General features: G+C 38.4%; 1 protein-coding gene across 1 annotated transcript in view; it reads right to left on the bottom strand.

Annotated features, from left to right (window-relative positions):
- Positions 1 to 10,157: 10,157 nt before the first annotated feature.
- The window catches only part of LOC140240473 (estradiol 17-beta-dehydrogenase 8-like), a 42,160-nt gene continuing 28,878 nt past the window's right edge, over positions 10,158 to 23,439 (bottom strand). Inside the window, exons 4-8 of the mRNA XM_072320246.1 lie at positions 19,833 to 19,928; positions 19,153 to 19,238; positions 15,643 to 15,727; positions 12,821 to 12,938; positions 10,158 to 10,601 (exon numbers count right to left, since the gene is read on the bottom strand). Of these exons, the coding sequence (XP_072176347.1) occupies positions 10,585 to 10,601; positions 12,821 to 12,938; positions 15,643 to 15,727; positions 19,153 to 19,238; positions 19,833 to 19,928 (402 nt within the window). The 3' untranslated portion in view covers positions 10,158 to 10,584. The remainder of the gene's footprint in view (positions 10,602 to 12,820; positions 12,939 to 15,642; positions 15,728 to 19,152; positions 19,239 to 19,832; positions 19,929 to 23,439) is intronic.

The raw sequence follows: 23,439 nt of genomic DNA, 5'->3' as shown, positions 1-23,439 counted from the left end.
ATAATTGATAAGTACACAATTAAGTTGGCATAAAATTAAATCTTCACACCTGTGATGGCCATTAACAGCATGATGGATGACTGTCCAGCTCATAACATAGTAGTGACAACCTCCTCCCCCCCCCCCAACAAAAAAAGAAAAAAGAAAAAAAAAGCTGTCATACAAACTGTTGTGATGTTAGCTTTTGGTTCATACATATACAATGTTAATGATTAAATTTCTCTCTAAAAACAAACAAACAAAGAAAGAAATATACCTCAGAGCACCTCTTTTATTCTGCATAGATTTCTTTGAATATTTGTAATACAAGTACAACACACACAACAAAATATTTCATTGTCAGCCTTCCAGTCATATTGCAGTGACTGGTTTGGTGCACACAACGTTCAAAAGCATTACCATGCATGAAATATCCATGACCACTTGATGAGGACATCTATTTTTGAATGACCCATCATTAAAAAGGGACTGTACAGTACTGGTTGAGGTAAGGGATTCATGTTTTGAACATTTCTAAGTGAGATAATGAGAAACCTGTTATGAAATATGAAAGAGCATGTAATTTTAAGAAGGATTTAATGTTTATTTGATGAAAATTGGTTTTGAAATGGCTGATATATCCAAAAAAGTGATAATAATAAAAGGCGACAGGCCACAACTTTATTAGGATCTCTTTGCTTCACCTTGTTTTTGGATATCTCAGCCATTTCAAAACCGATTTTCATCAAATAAACTCTTGATACCCTTTAGAATTGCATACTCTTAGACATCTCATAGAGTGGTTTCTGAATATCTCGCAAAACGTTAAAAGCTAAATCCTCACCTCGACCAGAACTGTACACACCCTTTAAATGTGTCATATCAAACAATATATTATACTTTCTGGCACAAAGTATATCTGTTCTAGTACATCTATACAAAATACACGTCATTATGCACAAATGGGTATCACCAGGGTAAATAGTGAAGTAATCATGCTAAGCTCATGATGCATCCCATACATATACACCACATGTAATCCCCCAAAATTACAATCAGTTTTCTACAACAGATAACCTTAAAAGTAGTAAATCAATTAAAATGCAAATCAAGGGTATGAACTGCTAACTTAATTATTACCTACAGCATGCAGCAAACCCAATTGGATTAGCTTCAGTAGTCACAGAGAAATGGGGATCTTTGTAAGGCATGTCAAAAGTCCCTTCCCTCCATGTTTTGTGAGGAGATGTGTTGTTCATTGTGTTCTCTAACAAAAATCTCTTTCGAAAAAGTAACTGCTTGTTCCTTTTCATTTTCAACTAAAGAAATTAAAAGTGAATTACATCAAAAAGAATGCAGATTTCTGAGTTTTGCAAACATTAGTAAGGTGTGAAAATGAATGATTAAAGATAGATCTGAAATTATTTACTCATTTAACCCGTTGAAGACTAGTCCCGAGTATACTCGGGCAGGTGTCTACGGGAAATGCGTGATGTAGCAAAATCAGCCCGTCCTAAACGGGTTAAGACTAAATTGAGGTCTTCTTCCTTTTGGGCTTTCTGTGTTGTTTATTTTTCCTCTTTCTTTTTCATGAAGACGATCATGACAGCAATATTTACATATTCACAAATGTGTATACTCACATATTGATGTAAAGTTATGCACAAAATTTGAATTCATTTGTTGGTTGCCCTGTCAGTTGTGAGCAGAATATTTTCATTCATATGGATGCCAAGAGCATCCAATTAAGTGCTCAACTTAGGAGAAATGGACCCAAGACATGAATTACTGTATGAAGATCCACATTTCTCCATGACAACTGAACCAAATTGAATGGGGTTTCTGCAAGATGATCATAACAAGTTATACAATATGTACATGTACAATGTAGTTTTATACCCTGAAACAGTAGGCCTACATTTAGATTCAAATTCATGATATTCTTCCGTTGCAATATTTTCATTGCAACTGATTGGCACATTGCCCTACATCAATGTAAATAAGCACTGAATTGGAACGTTTTAGTAGTGGCCATGATAAAAGAATCATGGGTGTACATACTTGAGCAGGATTCGAACCTATGACCTCCTGATCTCTAGACAGGTGTCATCTCCACTACACCACCGAGCTTCCGCCTGACAGCAAGTGTTGGTTCTAATCCTTACAGCATGCATCTGATACTGCGTAGTTATTCAAATTCATGAAATTTTTCCATTGAGATGTTTGCATCACAGCTGGTTGACAAAGTGCCCTACATCGACCTAAATAAGCACTGATCTGATCAGTGCTTCAATTGTATGTTACAAGTACATACTGTTATCTAGAAATGTCACTATGGCAACTGGTATGCCTCTGCCATAATGCATGATTCTCCTAATAGGTCTAGATAGTACATGTGGACAAAGTGTGATTACATTTTCACAATATTGGCACAATATTAAAATGACAAGTTTGTCACAAATGTGTTGAATGTTCACCTTCCTTGACCTAGGTTTAATTGGATAATTAGAGGAGAGCATGTATTTGGGGATTTAAGGACTTAAACTTGACTTTGACCCATTCTTACATTATGCATTGAGTAATTTTCAAGGTATGGAGAAAAAGTGCAATTTCTGTATAGAATAGTAAATTGTTACCATTTTCATCTGGCCTGTGATCTTAAAATTCATAAGATAATCACTGTCAGGCAGAACATGCATAAATATGTAGTAAGTTTCAAGATAACTTGAGCCACTTCCGAGATATGGAGGAAAAAGTTAGTTCAGCACTTTCACTTGATCTTTGACCTTTTGACCTTTGAGGCAAAAAAAAAAGAAAAAGAAAAAAAAAACTTTCCAGAGAATCTCTTATAGGTTAAACATGCATACACCAAGTGTAAAAAAAAAAAAAATCCTGCTGGCATTGCATAAACATGAGGGAAATGGTAAAATTTTGAAGTGTTGCCCTTGACCTTTGACCCTCGTTTGCAGGCACAAACCCTTGTTGGTCGTAAAGGAGTCTGCGCCAAGACTACTACATGCACCACTTTGGCACTGTCCCATAGGCCCTGTGTTGAAGCTTCTCCCTTGTTGGGAGAGGCTGCAGTGAAGTGGTGCGTGTATTAGTCTTGGCGCATGCAGACTCCTATACGACCAACAAGGGTTTGTGCCTGCAAACTACTTTGACCCCATGGACCCTAAATTCTCTAGATAATCACTACCAGCCAGTACATGTATATATACTATGCTCCATGAAGATACCTTGAATAATTTCCAAGGTACGGAGAAAAAAGTGAAGTTTTACTATTTTTATTTGACCATTTGACCTTTGACCTCATGACCCCCAACTTTCACCAGAGAATCTTAATTGGGTAATACTTGTATACACTACGTTTCAAGAAAATACCTTCAGGCATTGCATAGATATGGTGGAAATAGTGAAATGTTATGTACAGTTGAACCTCTCGTATCCGGACAAGTCGGGACCGGGGCTCATACGGATAAGGGATTTGGCCGGATACGGGAGACTCAATGCTTTATACATGTACATATACATACACATGTACTGATGTAGCCCATTGTAGTACCACATGTAGCAGAGACTCCAACTCTCCCGTTTTCGACGGGAGATCTCCCGCCGAAAACCCATTTTTGCAAAATCTCCCGTTCTCCCGCTGGAGATTTGATTTCTCCCGCCCTGGCTCTGTGTCTCCCGGTGGAAAGGATTTCTTACTTATTGCTATTGTATGTTGAAAAAAATAAGCCTTAGATAGCACCAGAGAACATCTATAGAACCCTAGGAACTTAGCGCTTCGCACACATCAACTTGGAGTCTCCCGTTTGCTAGGGGTTTCGGGCGGGAGAATCTCCAGATCAGAAGGTGCTTGGGGTTGGAGTCTCTGATGTAGTAATGTGTATATTGCAACCTTTTCATTGTTACACTCAGTAACAGACCCCAAAATAGAGGTTCGTGTTTGCAAGAATGAAATCATTTTCTTTTATAAATTCTTGGAATGATTTACCTAAATAATTATTAAGAAATGTATCAAGTAGATCTTGAAAATAAACCGTACTCGGCAAAGTCGACTGTAGGTCGCCATTGTTAGATTGAGTTGGGAATCCCCCTTTCCTCCCGTAATTATTCAAAAAAAATCACGGCGAGATTGCGTCCGTATAATAGAGAGATCCGGATAAAGGGAGGCCGGATAAGAGAGGTTCAACTGTATTTGACCTTGACATTTTGACCTTTGACCTTGAGCATGTGCACCCAAAAGTTGATAGGCACAACTTCACCCCCTAATACACATACATGCCAAGTTTCATTAGGATACCTCAAAAGGTTTTGATAGTTGCTGTCCACAAAATTCATTACGGACGGACGGAAGGACAGACGGAAGAACGGACGGACAACCCGAAAACATAATGCCTCTGGCACCACTTCGTGGCGGAGGCATAAAAACAATCTATACATATTAACCACTAGGTGGAATTCTCTCTATGAAGTCACTGTGAATCATATTGATATCACATGGAATGAATTTGCTTTAGTACTGTTACAACAATGGTACACATTATACACTTGACCTCATGTATTTATAATCAATTGCCTATACATATACAAACAAACTGGAGAAAATAAAGAAAATGCATGTAAAAACTGTTGTGTCCTTAGGTTAAATACGTGACATTTACACCACAGAATGACTCGGTGGACGTAGTGTAATCTTTCATAGTTGCTCCTCACTCTTTATTAACACAGGTGGCGCTATACCACATCTCCTCTCCTTCCTCACAAAAATTTGGTTTTTTTTTTTTTTTTTTTTTTTTTTTTTTTTACAATGAATACACTGGTCATGTACATTGTATTATTCCAAATGTCATACAAACTTATAACAACTGTGTTATCCTGTTCAATCTAAAAAAAAATATATACTGTATTAACCAATAATGTGCTTTAACAAAACCTATGTTTGGTTATACTGCAAACAATTCTATACAAAAATGCTGACATGTCTATATAACACTATCAATCATTCAGTTGAAAAACACTGAATATATGACAACTTAACAGATGACACAATAAGACATGTTAACCTGTACAAATAACTGGTTAACTTTAAATAATGTCTTTAGTATCTCATCAAATCCCTAACAAATGTCTTTGACCTATAAAGTCTGTATACACATGTGATGAATTTGCATAAACGTACACTGTCTTGTCCTATGCTTATTACATAAAACATTTTGCAAAGTTATAATGGTTTTGATACGGTATAGTCACAATATGAAGCCAGAAATAAACAACCACCAAATAGGAATGTGTTCCTGTATACTTTTACATATACATATCATCCTATCTAACAATTCCAATACCACTGTCAGCTGAAAACAACATATATAACATGAAATAAAAGAAATATCAAAACATCATCAGTCTTATGTATGTGTTTGTTTCCATAAAATCTTTAGTCCTGCTTACAGAAACATACATAATTTGTAATCTTTTCCAACAATGTGACATGCTTGTTTATCACAATAAATTATCCTTCTTTATCATCATAAACTCATACTTGGGTTAACACACATTTGTTAATATGTGTGACAACAAATGGGTTTGGCATACAAATATACTCTTGTCTTATTCTCATTTCTAAATAGAAAATGTTGACATGTAGCAACAGTTATAAGCATACTAACATCTTGTTTCTACATACATGCATATTTGTTATTGATTCATTTACAAACTTAACCTGTCTGGTTTTTTGATATGCCGTTTTGACCTACGGAGTGCAGGCTGAACTGGTTTGCTTTCTGAGGTGTTTGCGGAGTGTTGCTCTGAATTGTTTTCTGTCTCTGGTGACTGAGATGTAAGTATATCTGGATTGGTATTTGTAGTGATTGTGAGGTGTTCAGGTATCTGTCTGGTGAGCACATTTTGTTCCAGTAACGTGTTTGGACTTGTTTGCTTTGGTGCCTCTTCATTAACATCTTCAAACTGCGACATAGCCCGGATCTGATCTACATGTCTCTTCCAGAACAAACCATCTACCATGACTTGGTAAGTCACTGGACCTAGAACCCTAGTCACAACACCTTCTGACCATCTTTGTGAATGGATCCGAAAATCCAGCACCCTCACTCTTTCACCAACAACAAAACTCCGAACTCGTTCCTTCTTGGGAGCTCGTTTCTGTTGAAGTTTCAGCCCTAGGTCTGGTCTGACCTGACTCAAGCGTGTTCTCAATTCTCTTCCCATGAACATCTTAGCAGGAGTTTCCTGAGTCACCACATGAGGAGTTGTCCGATAGCTCAAAAGGAATTTGGCCAACTTGTGATGTATATCAACCACTTCTGACTTTGCCTTCTTCATGGCCTTTTTGAAGGTCTGAACAAAGCGTTCCACCTCGCCATTTGAAGCTGGGTGTTTGACTGCTGATTTGATGTGCCTGATGCCATTCTTTTTCAGGAATTCAGCAAACTCCTCTGCCACAAATTGCGGTCCGTTGTCCGATACCACTTCATGGGGTAGACCATACTTGGAGAAAAGACTGCGCAACACTCGTATGGTGTTTGATGCTGTGGTTGTCTTCATCGGGATGACCTCTGGCCATTTACTGTGGGCGTCGACAACCAGCAGGAACATCTGATCAAGAAACGGTCCGGCAAAATCGACATGAATGCGATGCCAAGGTTGAGATGGCCATGCCCATGGATTCACTGGGGCTTGGGCTGGCAGTGGCTGAACAACCTGGCATGATGAACACTCCTGAACTACCTGCTCAATGTGTTGGTCTAGACCTGGCCAGTATACATGCATCCTAGCCAGACTTTTCATTCTGACAATCCCTGGGTGTCCACAATGAAGCTCGTCCAGGATTCGCTGTTGCAGTTTCTCTGGGATGACTACACGGATACCCCATAACAGACAACCACTCTCCACTGTCAACTCATCCTTTCGCTTTACCCATGGACGGAACTCGCTGGAGACCTCATGGTTTCCTGGCCACCCATTCTGTACCCAGAACCGGACTTTGGACAATACTTTGTCCTTGTCTGTTGCCTGTTTTACCATCACTGCATCAACTGGGAGAGAGTTCAGCTGGAAATGATTCAACTCTGTAGCCTCACTGGTCCACATTACTACAAACTCATCCTGACTGTCCTCCACTGTATCCGAACCTGGCAGACGTGACAAAAAGTCAGCATTTGCATTCTGTTTGGAGGTACAGTACTGAATGTCGTACACATAGCCAGAAAGTAGAATGGCCCAGCGTTGAAGTCTGGATGCTGCTAGGACTGGAATCCCTCTCTTTGGTCCTAAGAGGTAGGTCAAAGGCTTGTGGTCCGTAAGAAGTGTGAACTTCTTTCCACATAGGTACTGATGGAATATGCGTACCCCATACACAATAGCAAGTGCCTCTTTTTCTAGCTGGGAGTAGTTGCTCTCTGTCTTGGTCAATTTCCGTGATGCATAAGCAATGGGTTTGTCTCCTTCAGGTGTGACGTGGGATATGACTGCACCAATGCCATATGGTGAAGCATCTACGGCTAGCGTAATGTCCTTTTGGGGGTCAAAATACACCAACACTGCACCTGAGCTGAGAATTGTTTTGACCTCTTGGAATGCCCTTTGGCATTGTGGTGTCCACTTGAAGTCATCTGTCTTCTTGAGTGCATCAATGGGTTCCAAGATGGTAGCCAGGTTAGGAATGAACTTCCTGTAATAGTTGATTAGCCCTATGAAGGACTGAACCTCAGATGCATCCTGGGGGGCACGTGCTGACGCGATAGCTTCTACCCTCGATGGGGATGGGTGTAATCCCTCTGCATCTACTTTGTACCCCAAGTACTCAACTGAACTCTGCATGAACACACATTTGGACTTCTTCAAGCGGAGTCCGAACTGGCTCAACCTAGTCAAAACTCGTTCAAGGTTAGCAAGATGCTCATCGTCACTAGATCCCGTCACAACGATATCATCGAGATAGCATCCCACACCATCTAAGCCATGGAGAATCTTATCCATACACTCCTGAAAGATAGCCGGGGCAGAGCTAACTCCGAAGGGTAATCTGGTATATGTGTAGAGACCTAGGTGGGTATTAATTGTGACATATTTCCGAGAGTTCTCATCGAGCTCTACCTGCTGGTAGGCATTTCTCAAGTCTAGTTTTGTGAACTTTTTTCCTCCTTGCAAACTGGCAAAGAGCTCTTCTGGTCTAGGTAGTGGATACTCCTTAACCTCCAGCTGGGGGTTCACGGTGACTTTATAATCCCCACATAATCTGATTGAGCCATCAGGCTTTCGTACAGGGACTACTGGAGCAGCCCAGTCTGAATATTCAACAGGCTCAAGAACCCCTTCCTTACTAACCTGTTTATCTCCAAACCAACTTTGTCTTTCATAGCAAAGGGTATTGCCCTAGGTTTGAAAAACTTTGGTTGTGCATCACCTTTTACTTTCAACTGTGCCTGCACTCCTTTCACTTTACCTGCACTGGTTTCAAACACTTCACTGTCTGCTATCAACTTCTCAAGCCTATCTGTCAGCATTTCACGTGCTGCAACCTGTTTGACTTTGATCTCTTCCCATCTCAGGGGAATTTTCATCAACCAATCTCTGCCAAACAGAGCCGGCCCCTCATTTTTCACAATGATCAAAGGTAACCTCTCTGTTTTACCTTGGTATGTCACATTCACCTGACATTTCCCTACGACTGGTATTACCTCTCCTGTAAATGTCTTGAGTCTAATTTCAGTTCTTTCTGCCTTTACCTTGCTCTTTAACTCCCTGTCAAAGAATGATTTGCTTACAATTGAGACTCCACAACCAGTATCTACTTCCATCTGAAGTGATGTATCTTCTATCTCTACATCAGCCATGATAGGTTTCACCCCTTTACCTACTCTATGTACACCAATACAGTACATTTGTTCATTTATCTCAGAACCCGAGTCTGACTCTGAACTATCTGTACAACTTGAATGAGATTCACCCTCAACATGACTCACACCTACCCTAGACTTTCTTCTACTCTTGTGTCTTTGTTCCTGACCTCTACTACTTTTCTTGTGACTTCTACCTTTTTCTGTTCTGTGTTTACTACTCGCAGAACTACTATGGCTACTTTGCCTCTCATTGTTTCTACACACCTGTTTCAAGTGTCCCTTACGATGACATAGGTCACAACTATAGTCTTTATAGCGACATTGTCTTTTGGAATGGCCTTTTTTGCCACAGCAGAAGCATTCGATTGTCCCAGAGGCATAGTGAATGTTTGTGCTTGTACTGTGTCTCTGGGTGCTTGTTTTCAGTGTTTCTGCATTTTGGCTGGCAGCTTCCATGCTTAAGGCTAACTTGATCGCTTTGTCAATCGTCAGGCTGTCCTCCGACAGAAGACGCTTCTGGATATTCTTGTCCAGGAGTCTGCAAACTAGGCGATCCCGCAGGGCCTCACTCCTGAATGTGTCGAAATCACACGACTCCGCCATTTTCTTCAGTTCAGCAAAATATGTCGAAATTGTCTCATCTGATCGCTGATTTCATTGATAGAACTTGAACCTTTCCAGCATCACTGGGGGCTTCGGGTTGTAGTGCTGTTTTAACACTTCATCAATTTCGGAAAGTTTCAGTTCCAACACCTTTCTTGGAGCTACCAGGCTTTTCAACAATCCATACTCCCTTGCGCCCATCACTGATAAAATCACTGCAACTTTCTTTCTATCATCAGTTATGTCATTTGCAATGAAATATTGATCCATTCGTTCTCTGTATGACTCATATTGTTCCACTTCCGGATCATAAGTGTCCGCTTTACCTGTTGTTGACGCCATTTTCACTTTTCTACAGCCCGTTTACAGTCACTGATACTGACGACATGAAGATCACTACGTGGGACCACACTTTATAACACTGTCACTGTCCACGTATTTGACTGCCGATTTTAACCGTTATCTGCAGTCTGGGAGCACTTTCACAAATATTCACTTCACTACTCACATTTTCGGTATGTAGTGCACGGATATCCCATTTCTCGTCGCCACTTGTTGTGTCCTTAGGTTAAATACGTGACATTTACACCACAGAATGACTCGGTGGACGTAGTGTAATCTTTCATAGTTGCTCCTCACTCTTTATTAACACAGGTAGCGCTATACCACAAAAACTACTAATGATCTTTACATCAATAATATCCTGTAAACTGCATAAGTCCATCATTTCATCTACAGGCAACAATGTAATTAAATTTACCATGATTTCAGTTCCATGTGTGGCAACATTGGCAAAACCAAAACATACAGGTACACAATTACATTGACCCATCACCACTATACGATCAAAGATTTCTACAAGGACATCAATATAAGGACAGCATGTTAAACCGTCTGATCGATTTCATACAGATCCTATCATGCCATTCTTAAATTTGAGTTGAGTTGTTTTGTCCTCAACGGACTAGTACTGTACCATTTATCACTTCTAAGTCATTTGACAACACCACCATTTATGTGCTTTTATCGAATCCTGAACAAAATTAATCATTGCAATTCACTGCTCAGGAAGAAAATTAGACAGTCCTGTCATCACTGTGGTCCAGAGAGTCAGTATAATGGCATCTGTCACCCCTCACATGCCAAGACCACCTAAACAATGAAAATAAAAAAGATATCAAATTTCTCATCTGAATTACAATACATAGGAACCTCCATACCACAAGTGACTACAGATGTATAAATGATTATTGGATTGTATTTGACTGTATGATAGATAACATACAAGAATAGAAGCTGATTCAAAGGGCATTAGAGAGGTGTTGCAATTTGTCATAAGTGGGGGAGTATCACGATTGTTATCATTTTTGTATTTGGCACATTCATTTACAAGAAAAGTTGAAACTAAAGACCAAAATTGATATGAAGTACATTTAGATGGTTACAGCTCGTTATTCCGAAGGTTCGTTATTCCGAAGGCTTTTCAGTCCGAAGATTCGTTATTCCGAAGGTTCGTTTTTCCGAATGTCATTTTCGGATGAACAAATCTTCGGAATAACGAACCTTCGGAATAACGCCACAAATGTTTGGATTAACGAACCCTTTTTCATTTTCGGATTAATGAACCTCTAGGTATAGGGAATTTGCGTGTTTCGGAGTAAAGATAATAAAAAGTTTTGGTACCTCAAAAGCTTCCCTGAATTTCCTTGTCTTGGTTTGTGTTTCAGGTTAAAGTACGTTGTCTGTGAGAATTACTCGCCCCAAAGTGCTCTCATGTCTTAGTAATCATGCAATAATGGTTTCGTACCAGAGCCAACGCTGTCCAGCGTCGATAAATATTGTACGAAACCACTGACTGCGACCAGCAGCGTGCAGCCCATTGTACGCATAGCTAACTGCGACCAGCAGCCCCATACGCATAGCGTAATGGGGCTTCGCATTGTAGCATTCAGGATCATGACAGAATTAGTATCGCGGGTAAATGTCAACTTAAAATCCAATAATTTCTTCGATTTGAAGACTTACCAATTAAGTTGAAGTATTGAAAACAGGCTTTGAATAACGTTTGGTTCTGCCAATAGCCCCTTTTCTGTTCGAATTGATGACTGAATGTGACTCGGTCGAGAGGACCTTGGGAGAGCTACTAGTACATACACTGGATACCATGGCCAGCGCATGCGCACACAAACATCTTATCCGTTCATGGATTTGAAATTTGTGTGCATGTGATGTGTTCGCATGCACTGGCTGTAGTATTCAGTGTACTGTACGTAGCTCTCCTAAGGTCCTGTCGACCGAGTCACATTCAGTCATCAATTCGAACAGAAAGGGACTATAGGCAGAACCAAACGTTGCCCGAAGCCTGTTTTCAATACTTCAACTTAATTGGTAAGTCTTCAAATTGAAGAATTTATGGGATTTTAAGTTGACATTTACCCTGCGATACTAAATCTGTCATGATCCTGAATGCTACAATGCAAAGCCCGATTACGCTATACGTATGGGACTGCTGGTCGCTATGCGTATGGGGCTGCTGGTCGCAGTTAATTGCATGATTACTAAGACATGAGAGCACTTTGGGGCGAGTAAGTCTCACAGTGTTAGTTATATGAAAGGTACTTTAACCTGAAACACAAACTAAGACAAGGAAATTCAAGGACACTTTTGAGGTACCAAAACTTTTTATTATCTTTAACGAACTTTCGGAATAACAAACCTTTGGAATATCGAACCTTCGGAATAACGAACAGCATCCCATCTAGATTGCAGCTGAAATTAGCTGTCACTCTATCTTTAGGGTAGGAGGATTGAAGCCATGCAGCTGTGCTGTTGATTTGCAGTTCAACATGGTGAGATAGACAACTGGTTGAGAAAATATTCTCAAAAGTTACAGCATCATTCATGAGAGGGATGTTTTTTATCCTTAGCATAGAACAAACTTTCTTTTGCTTGTAAAAGTGCACAGATTCTACCCCTCCCTTGCCAAAATGGTGTAAAGAAAAATGTGACAGTTCAGCTTCAAACATGAATACTCTTTTACTCATGATGGGTTACGGGCTTTCAATATTAATGCATTCTATGCTAAATTTCCACTCTTTGTTTTAATTACTTAAACACACAAACTACTTTGAACCTTATTTGGACAAATTGAACTCCTAAGTCCTTTTAATTCATGTTTGCATGCACTGGCATCACTTAACTATCTAAAATGATAGTCAAACATAATGCTTGGTTATTATTATCATTATATATATATATATGTATATATATATATATATATAATGATAACAATAATAATAATATAATAATAACAATAATCATCATCACCATCATCATCATAATGATAATAATAATAATACATTTTCACTAACCAGTCACTTCGATGCTAGCCCCAGTGATGTAGGAACTCCGGGAAGAAGCAAGAAAGAGGCACGTCTCGGCAATGTGTTCTGGTTTCCCTGTGTGACCCAGAGGTATCCTGGATTCAACCTGCATGAGATAGGATGCACAAAGGGGAAGATTTTGGTTCATACATGGCCCATGATGTAACAGCAGTCATGTGATAAAGGCGGATGTAACTGCATTATCACTACTACTATTATTATTGTTATTATTATTATTATTATTATTATTATTATTATTATTATCATTTTTGTTATCATTATTATTGTTATCATTATCATCATTTTAGTTTCATTTGATTCCAATGGTATAGTGATCACATCAAGTTTAATGCAATTGTTTTGTTTTGTATTTTCTTTTTTTGGTTCAGTAAATATATTAACCATTTTTTGTAATTGTGTGAGTGCTTCGAATCTATTTTGGAAAGGCGGTATATAAATAATGGTAATTATCATTATCAATTGCTAAAAATTCATTAGTTACATGATGTGATGCCTTCTCTTAAAGACATTATTTATCTTTTGCAGATTAAAACAAAAATCCAGCTTTAGTCCTTAAAAATATTTCCAAAATGTGACTTAGGGATAGGAACAACCAGTGTAAAAACATTAATCAATGTAATCAATGTTAAGTGTTGTTAAATATACAAAATTTGAACAATAGTTATGATAATAGAATTGTTTCTAGACTAAACCGTCTACAGTTATGGTTTAGTGAGAAAATAGTACTCAGCAATCCATTCAAACTTGACCTAGTTGTAAAGTTAGAGGGATGGTACAGTAATGGTGGAGATGAGAATTGGGCTTTTAAGTTTTTGCGAGATACCAAGAAAACACTTATGATATAGTACAGAGCATACCGTTTTAAGAGCATACCATTTTAAGAGCAATTCAACGTTTATTTGATGAAAATCGGGTTTGGAATGACTGAAACATCCAAAAACAAAGTAAAACAAAGCAATCATAATAAAGTGTGGGTCCCATGCTTTATTAGAATCACTCTTTTTTGGATATCTCAGCCATTTAATAACCAATTTTCATCAAATTAATGTTGAATTCCTCATAGAATTACATGCTCTTTCATATTTCATATGAGGTTTCTCATTATCTCACCAAAAAATGTCAGAAAGCTGAAATTAGGTCTCAACCAATACTATACGATCCCTTTAACCCATTAGTCACTGGAACGCCTGAAACTGCCTGTCTTATTGCTCTGTAAAATTCCCCGAAACCGCCCATCCATTTTTTGAAAATAGTTTTATGCTTTATCATTTTTTTTTTTTTTCATACAGAATATATAATTAAGTAATTTGGAAGAGGTTGAAGGTAAACAAAAGTATGTGAGAATTTTTTTCTGTGACACACCATTCTCTTGGTAAAGTCTTACTAGACTTTTGAATAAACATAACTTACAGAAGACAAATATTTAAACATGCAGTGAGCAAGGTGTATTTCACATCATTTAGAAAGTTGTCGAAATGAGAACAATATTGCTGCACCTTCCAGGAAACCATACGCCATTATGTGCAGAATCTTCAGTTGCTAAAGGATTTACAAGTCCACTCAGGTATAGCAATGTGGTCATGGTAACAATACAGGAATTAGGGGGATTTAATTTCTATTCAATTACAATTAGTTTCCAGACATTTGTCCCCGCTGGCAAAGCTAAGCACTCCTGAAGGTGTTCCAACTGGTGAACAAAGCTCAGTTAAGGGTTAATGATTTACTTTTCTCATCATTTGTAGGACTCTTCTCAGATCTTGCTGAGCTACTCCTTGTCACAAAACACTTTCACTCGTGACAACATTCCATCCCTGTTGAGTATTTTGTCCCCTAAATTCGGCCACCTTACACAGACTTATCAAATTCAAAGTGTACACAAATGCAAGCTTTTCTTTGGTTTCTCTCAACTACGAATTTGATAGGTGGTAGTCAAATTTCTGGTGCTTTTGTTTTACTGTAAAACACGATATATTCGCGGCATGAAAATTTAGCGAATTGGAGCCGACTGCCTTTCTCGCAGCATGAAATTTTCGCGAATTACCACTGGCATCCAAGGCATATTGTGTAGGCAAGAATTTTCACGTGCATTTTAATTTCGCGAAATTTGCCGCTTGCAAAATTCGCGAAATTAAAAATGCATGCGAACATTCCTTGTTGTACAGTAGTGGTGCAAGCAGTCAAATAAATCTCAGCAGCTGAGTGAACACGGTAGGCCCCTAAATGACAGATAATTGGGCATATGAGGCAGTCTGATGCATCAGAATGTCAGAGTAAAGATTTCATGGCATATTCACCACCATGCCCTCTAATTACTTGTTGAGCAAAGTGAGGGTCTTACCTCCGACTCCCAAAACACTCTCTTGAAGCCCTGTCTGAAAGTTAGAACACTTATACTGTTTTATTTCCTTATTTTTTTTTTGTTTGCCTTTCCCTTAGAAATGGGTAACTAAATACATGTACTGTAAAACCAGAAATCTTTATGAGCATGAAATTCTTCACAAATTTTAAAAAATCAAAATGTACAGTGTATTTAAAAGTTCATTTATTGCCAATGGCACTTTGCAAAAATATGACACCGCATATATTTCTGGTGTTACAGTATCTAAGGTGCAGAGGGTATCTTTGGCGAGTTATGTGGATGAAGGCTGCATTCTAGTCAGGCAGTGTCAACAAACATTGTCCTATCTGGATGACACTCGAGAGCATGGATGCAACCAAAGACATAAGGCAAAGCTATGCAAAAGGGGGAAAAGACAGAGGATGTTGTTCGATTCTGTACAATGTCTCACCCGACGAACTTCTTCCGGCGGAGTGATTGCTGTCATGGGTGTGGCAATGAAACCAGGAAGGACTGCATTACACCGAATGTTGAACCTGTCACATCAAGGAAGGAGATATTCTTAAGAATAATGTCATTGACATGAGAGCCATTGGTTTAATCTTAACACACCCACACACTCACACACGCACATAGATTGTCCAAAAGTTTTATAAAATCTGAGCTGTAAGTGACAAAAACGGGACAGCTAAAATGTCAGTAATAAACAGGTTGGATAAAAAAGGCCTCTTGCAATAAAGTCATTTTGCAGGTCCAAACTCTTTACAATTTTTGTTTGTCCACCCTGATATTGTGAGAGACCTGATATCATGATGGAATTGTCATGGTTTTAGGTCAATGATAATCACAAATAGCTATGTTGCATGAAGTAACAATATGAACAATACAATCACTATGCTCCCTGTCAATCAGATTCCTTCCCTATTAGCAATAATGCTGCAGGATGAACAATACAAACTTGCAAGGTTTCTGGCATGAAAATATGACATGGACAATTTGAAGACAGAGTTTGATATTGCATATGTGACATGTTCTATGTCTTCACTGCAAGACCCATCATCAATATCATATAAGTATCACTCTAAGGAAAGATCAAGAAGACAAAATGCCACTCTTTCACAGAAATGGCAAGGGGTGCAGCACGGTGCATCTTACACATTTTCCTCCAGTGTACAGTATGTAAGTTTGAAAACACATCACAGTGGAGACGCACCAGATTAACTGAGTCACTATCACTCAATTCAATTAATGGCAGCCCAGCATAAAAAACAGCAAAAAACAAAACAAATACAAAAAAAGCAAAGAAAAAAACAGCAACAGCTACAACATCAAGACACTTATGATGCTATTACTATAACCATCACGAATACCACATCTTAGTAAGTCATATCATTGCACATCATATTTCAATGACAGAGTTGGGAGTGTGTTGGGAAATCAAAATTTGCAGTCACAAGCACTTATTCTAAACTCACCTGTCTTTCATAAACCTCTGCAAACATATATATACATTTCCATAAAAATTCTATATCCTGATAAAGGTGCAGACATGTAAGTTGACAAAAATATGAAATGAGGTCATTTGGATCATAAATATGAAACCTAATTGATCACTTAAAAAAAAAACCCCAATAGTGGGGCAGATATGTGAAAAAGATGCTCACATCCAACAGAAAGTATGAAATTTTGAATGTAGGGGTATTTTGGGGCGCTGATTTAAAAAATTGCCGGATCCAAGAAATCTGGCCACGGGGTCGGCCGCCATTTTGAATTCCAATATGGCCGCCGTCAAAGATCCCTATCTTCAGTTCTGAATGACATAAGCCATTGAAATTTGATACATAAAAGTGTGGTGATATGATTACTTCAATAACAGACTTATTTGACATGTCTGACAAGCTGCACAGCAGCCAATTTGAATTTTCCTACATAGTTGCCATGTTGGAATGTTGAAAATCTCTATCTCGGGTTTGTATTAGGCTACCTGATTGAGCGCGGGTTTGTAACTGATTGCGTGCGCACTGCTGTATTTACATTGTGATGTCAGTGAAAGGTGCATTATGCTTCATTTTTGCTGTACTTTTTGGCATGCCCGTGAATGTTAGTCGTGATGTTTGTCTTCGCAGCCATATTGGAATTCAAAATAGCAGGCATTGCGTTTGTCAGTCAGATACATCACATTAGTCCATTTTTTAACTCAGTCTGTTAAAATACTTGTTTGCACCTACTTTCAGCATCACTCACCACTTAGAACTCGAGATTGGGATTTTGAACATTTTGTCGAGGCGGCCATATTGGAATTCCAAATGGCGGCCATTCGATGTTTGTCAGACAATTCAAATTAACCTGTCATCAAATTCAATACCGGTATGTCAAAACGCTCCTGTGTACCAAATTTTGGTACCACAGGTCATTCAGAACTGAAATTGGGATATTTATAATTTGTTTTGTGATGGCGGCCATATTGGAATTCAAAATGGTGGCCGACCCCGTGGTCAGATCTCTTGGATCCGGCAATGTTTTAAATCAGCACCCCAAAATACCCCTATATGCAAAATTTCATTCTTTCTACCGGATGTGAGCATCTCGACCAATTTTTGCTACATAGGGCCTATCTGCCCTACTAAAACCCAAAACAGAAATCAAATTACCTTCCGCCCATATAACTTCACAGTATATAAAAGAATGCTATGAAATGGAAGAAATAAAGTTGATCTTTTGTCCCATGAAGCGAGGTTTCGGCCGCGAAATCTGCTGGCCTTCGTCTTGGGAAGAGGTGTTGCGGAACATGCTTGGGACTTCGAGCAGTGCTCGGTCTACTTTGCCAGACGAAGGCCAGCAGATTTCGCGGCCGAAACGTCGTATTCATTCTTTTGTGTTCAATACCTCCAGAAGCGGATCTAAAAGATAAGATTTTAAAAAATGGTCCCCGGATTTTTTTTTTTTTTTTTTTTTTTTGGGGGGGGGGGGGGGGGGTTGCAACCCCCCCCCCCAAAAAAAAAAACAACAAAACAAAAAAAAAAAAACAAAAAAAAAAATCTGGGGGACCATTTTTTTAAATCTTATCTTTTTTTTTTAACTTGTAATTTTATTTTTTTCTATTTATGGCAATGACCTCTATACCAAAAATAGTGGTGTTTCAGATGCAAGAAAACGCCATTTTCACACACAGATTTTCAAAAATTCTCCCTACTGTGGGAGGGGGGATACCCCCCTCCCACACCCTCCCCCCCCCCCCTCGCTCGCTCCGCTCGCTCGGGCTCGGTCGCTACGCTACCTTGCATACCGCCCCAACCCCCTCCTTTATAAAAAGCTAGATCCGCCCCTGACCTCGCTTCGTGGGACAAAAGATCAACTTTATTTCTTTCAGTTTCTACCACGATGATGAACATCTTCCGTACTAATGCTATGAAATCTTAAACATTCTTTTTTTCTGTCTTTAGGATGTCACTTTCATTTTTTGATTTGACCAATAATTTTTAAATGTTTAATGGCAGCATGCTTGAGTACACAGCGACACTTCAACCTCGATATAAATTGGGACAAATTACTTATCAATGGAGCTCTAAAAGTCTAGAAACTGAAAATTTGGTCATATCCTGTGACTTAATTGGTCACTAAATGAAAGCGTATCTTGGATCATGTTACCAAGTATGATGCACTACAAAAATTATGACCAACCTGATGACCCAGGTACTGGCCACATACATTCAAAATACATTTCACTACAACGAACTACTTATAAGTGAGATTTGATTGTCGATTTGTTGACTATTAATTTGTCTCGAACCATCCTGATTTTACATGAGCAGGCAATAGTTTACTTGTTTCTGTTCATCAAATTGCATAATTAATTACACAGGTTTAAATAATACAAAAATTAGAAGGGAAGTATACACAGAAGATACAAGATGCAGAGAGACCTTATGTCTACCAACAGTGAAACATTTAAAAAACAGACCTTGCCAACTCATTGGCCATCGATTTAGTCATTGCTATGATTCCGCCTTTGGTTGCCGAGTAATGAAGCATACCAGCAGGGGCCATCTGTGTTAAAAAGAATGAATCATGTCGTTTATTCTTCAGTAGAATGCAGGTCTTAGATAAAGTCCTTAAAAACTCTGAAAAATGTTGTCACATCAAATGCCATTACCCTAAAATGCTTAGCTTAAATTTAAAGAAATCAGTTATAATCAAAGTTATTGTCACATGGAGATTGAAAATTCTTACTAGTACATTTTTTGTTAATGATTTGTATGGTGCTTCTGCAAAACCAACCAAGTTAAGGGTCTATGTGAACTACAACAGCTTTATAAACTTAAAATGTACAGTGCTATATTGCCGACAACATAGGCGTGACTGTACAGGATGTAATATCTTTAAGCACACATCATTCACCACCACGGGCCCACACAAATTTCCTATCTCAATATTCCGAACTTTGACAAACTTGATCTCTCCTGATAAAGTTCCTGAAGTACAACATCACAAATTCTACATTATTAAATGGAACTAGAAATCAAAATAAGCCACACTGACGAGAAGGATAAATCTGTAATATACATATTGTACAGAAATGAAGGAAGCCACACTGAGAGGGTGATGCTATCTCGATGAAGACATGCACGACCAACAAAATACCTTTCCTGCAAGACTGGAGAGATTGATTATGCTGCCCTCAGTCACCTGGCTTTTGACCATTGCTTGGCTGACCACTTGTGTCACCAGGAAGGTACCCTGCATTGAACATCACACTAAACTATGAACAGCAGTGAGATACCCAAAGTGTCTTCATGTGCAGAGTAAGACGGAAAACTGGAATCTTGTAAAGACGGTGTAGCGTACCTGGCAACAAATGAATCATTCACTTCAGCTCATCAAAAAAACAAAATCTTTACTGGTACATAATAGGTAATAGGTAATTAGTCAGAGTTAGCAAGATTGAATTCAAAGTTCTTAAAGAAATCAAACATAAGGTTTTTTGTTTGTTTGTTTGTTTGTTTTTTAAATGGAACATTTTCATGGCTTTAAAAACCTTCTGGGGTTGACAACTTCCATGATTTCAGTACCAAAAAAGACAGGCTACTTTCCCGCAGATCAGAATTTACACAAATTCTAAGAACTATCACAGCTCATTTGATTTTACACACTGGTAGGCCACATTCTTTCTAGCAAGTGCAAGCATGAATGGGTAAATTGCTGTTTACCTAACTTTAACAATGTAAGAAAAGTAGACAAATATAGATGGTACAAACTAGAAAGAAGGTAAAGAGTTAGCTTTACAGAAGTCTAAGTTGTCTAGTTTCTGTGGTTCAAGCCCGTCATCTCCAAAGAAGTTACTAGTAATGCATTGACTGATATTTATCTGCTGACTTCAACAGGTTTGGACTTTTCCTAAAAAAAAAAACAACAAAAAACCACCAATAACAGGTTATGCACAGACATGAGCTGTTTGCGAGGAAGATGCAGATGGTGTACTGATTTACACTTACCTGTCCAGGAGAACTAACTGGGAATATATTTTACGGGTCTCAACAGTAATTTGCACTAAAGCTAGCCACATAGAAAGGTACATGCTTGATATACATATATATATATTTTTCTTTTTTTTTCAGTTTGCATGAATTTTAACCAATATGCCATATACGGTACCTTTCTGCCACATTGGCTTGCCTGTAGTTAACAGGCTAGTGTCACTTTCGCTTGAGAAAGTTCCATGCAACAAGACATAACATATGACCAGAGAGGTGGAGTGAGAATTCCACCTTCTTGGGATGACACATTTTCTACACCAAGACAATGTTCCTCTAGTATGTGTTCAGATGCAAGTTCTCGGAAACAAATTTAAGTGACTGAACACCTATAGATTTAATTGTTTCATCAGCTCCACTTTTCTGGATATTATTCTAAAACAGGATAAAACTCTTAATCATATTATGTAAAGCAGGTATACTGCGATACACTGTACTATATTACTACAGGCCACAGCTGACATTATTTTTGTAACATAATATTTGCTAACTCTTCATCTCTGCTAAGGTCCTTAAATCAGAGCTATGGTGTTTTAATTCTGCCCATTTCCATTCTTGCTACATAGTTCACTGCATGACTGAGCTAAAAATTGAAAGACTTTACAAAGCCTTGAGAACAAAGCACAGTCTACTGTCCTTGATTCCTCCTATAATCAGCTTTGAAAAAAATCAGAACACTTCATTCATACTATGTATTGAAAGGATATTTTTGTTGTTTCAATATCTGTACAATGCACTGTGGTAATGTGAATGATTTTCACAAATCTTACCAAGACAGTTTAATGAATGGTTGATTGATTTTGCCATCCAGGAGCACAAGTAACAGAATGACAAATTTGTTTTATCTCTCATTAAGGAGAAATGATGGTTATATCCTGGGGAAGATATAATTGTGAGTTGTATTCATGTTAGTGGAAGCATAGTGTGCTCTTCATTTCTACACCAATATCAGTTGATTACTGAATTTGTGTGATAATATGAAATGCATGAATATTCATCATCCTCATGAATATGCATGACTCCCAGGGTAGTAATTCAAGTGTGCACCTAAATGTTCATACATCACAAAAATTAAGTTCTTTGGTTGTGTGTTCATAAGTTTGTAGAATCATTGTTTTGTAAACAATGATTCATCTATATATAATAGTTGATTTATATTACAGAGTTTATATGAAGCAGTGGAGTTTTAGAGTACAATGCAAAGAAGTTTAATTGTACAAGATGAACTGTTCACTCTGTGGAGTAATATGGAACACTGGGAGAGCTTCAGTAGTAGCCAAGTACTCAGTCAGACCGCAACGCTGCTGTTAATGAGCTCAAATCAAAAATTTATCGTACGCGCAGGTTTTTGCGCATGTCCTTCTCAGCACCCGAGATTTTGCGAGATAATTCAGAGACAAAGTGCATGGTCTACGAGATTCACTTATTGACGACATGAAGATCTACTATCCTTGACTAATTGACATGGTTTGTGAATATTTGAAATAAATCACACCTTTTGATGCTTACATTATACAAAATGAGCTTATGATACCATTATTCATATCTCTGCATTATATCGATATTTTCCAAACGACCCTGAGACAAATTAGAACAAGGCTTTCTATTTATTGCCAACCCGACCCGTTCATAGGTTGAATCAACACATGAATGATGGTCAACGTTTTAGATATACTTGTTATAATAGCACAGTAAGAACTGAATTGGTCCTTCGCTTAGAAACCAACGAAAATTGAAAGTCTCGTCGAGTAAAAATCATAGTGTGGCAATTTGAGATACATGAATGATCATGCGCTCTTAAGGTATCATTAGATAAATTACTCAGCGATGTATACAGTGGATTAATAAGGAATAATTATTCTAATACCAAATAGAGAACCCCAAAGAACTCATATGAGCAAACTTAGTGCTAGATCTTTTATTATTGATTTGTATCGCTACTCAATCTAGTTGTGCAAACAAAGTTCAAGCCAAAGTTGAGCTGTCGATCAGAGTGGAGTGTTGTTCTTGTTGTTTACGTGGAGATCTTGTCGCAGCTGCAGTTGCCTGAACCTGAGCGCGTATACATACATTGTGCGCGCGCACACACACACACCATAGGGTCCTACACTGTCATCTACACACAGTGTATTACTGTTATGTAGAGTACACGTTTACTGTCATTCCGCGAGGTTCGTTCAACTCTCCACTCAGAGGGAATTAACCAATCAGAAACGCGTATTCGCGGCAAACTGAAATCTCGTCAAAAATTAACTGTACAACGCAATGATTTATTCGCCAACCTGACCCGTTCATAGGATCAGTCCACATAAAGTCATTATGTTTTCATAGAATGATATTTCCTCTTTCATTTTATACCTCTTCCATTTTGGTCCACCTTAATTTCGTTGGTCTAGTGTACCCCTTAAGAAAAATGAAAAATATGCAAATTTTGTGTTTTATAATTTCTTTGTTCAGTATATTTTATATGTCATAACCTTTTAAGTGGTCGAATTTCATCAAAGTACAACTCTTCAGCTTTTCATCGATGTATAAATCATGAAGATTGATATTGTCGTTTAGATTTACAGAGACTCTAAAAATGTGGTCTCCCAGCTCATTACGTATTCATGTCCGCGAGGTCCATGCATACGCGTACGATAAATGCGAAGGCTTTTCAGGACGTTGCGGTCTGACTGTACTGAGAGGTGGAACCTCCCAGGAGCTCAGGAGAGCTG

Source organism: Diadema setosum, chromosome 17 (assembly GCF_964275005.1).
Source record: "Diadema setosum chromosome 17, eeDiaSeto1, whole genome shotgun sequence".
NCBI lineage: Eukaryota > Metazoa > Echinodermata > Echinoidea > Diadematoida > Diadematidae > Diadema > Diadema setosum.
Note: the sequence above shows the minus strand (reverse complement) of the source record. Positions and strands in the feature narration are given on the sequence as shown.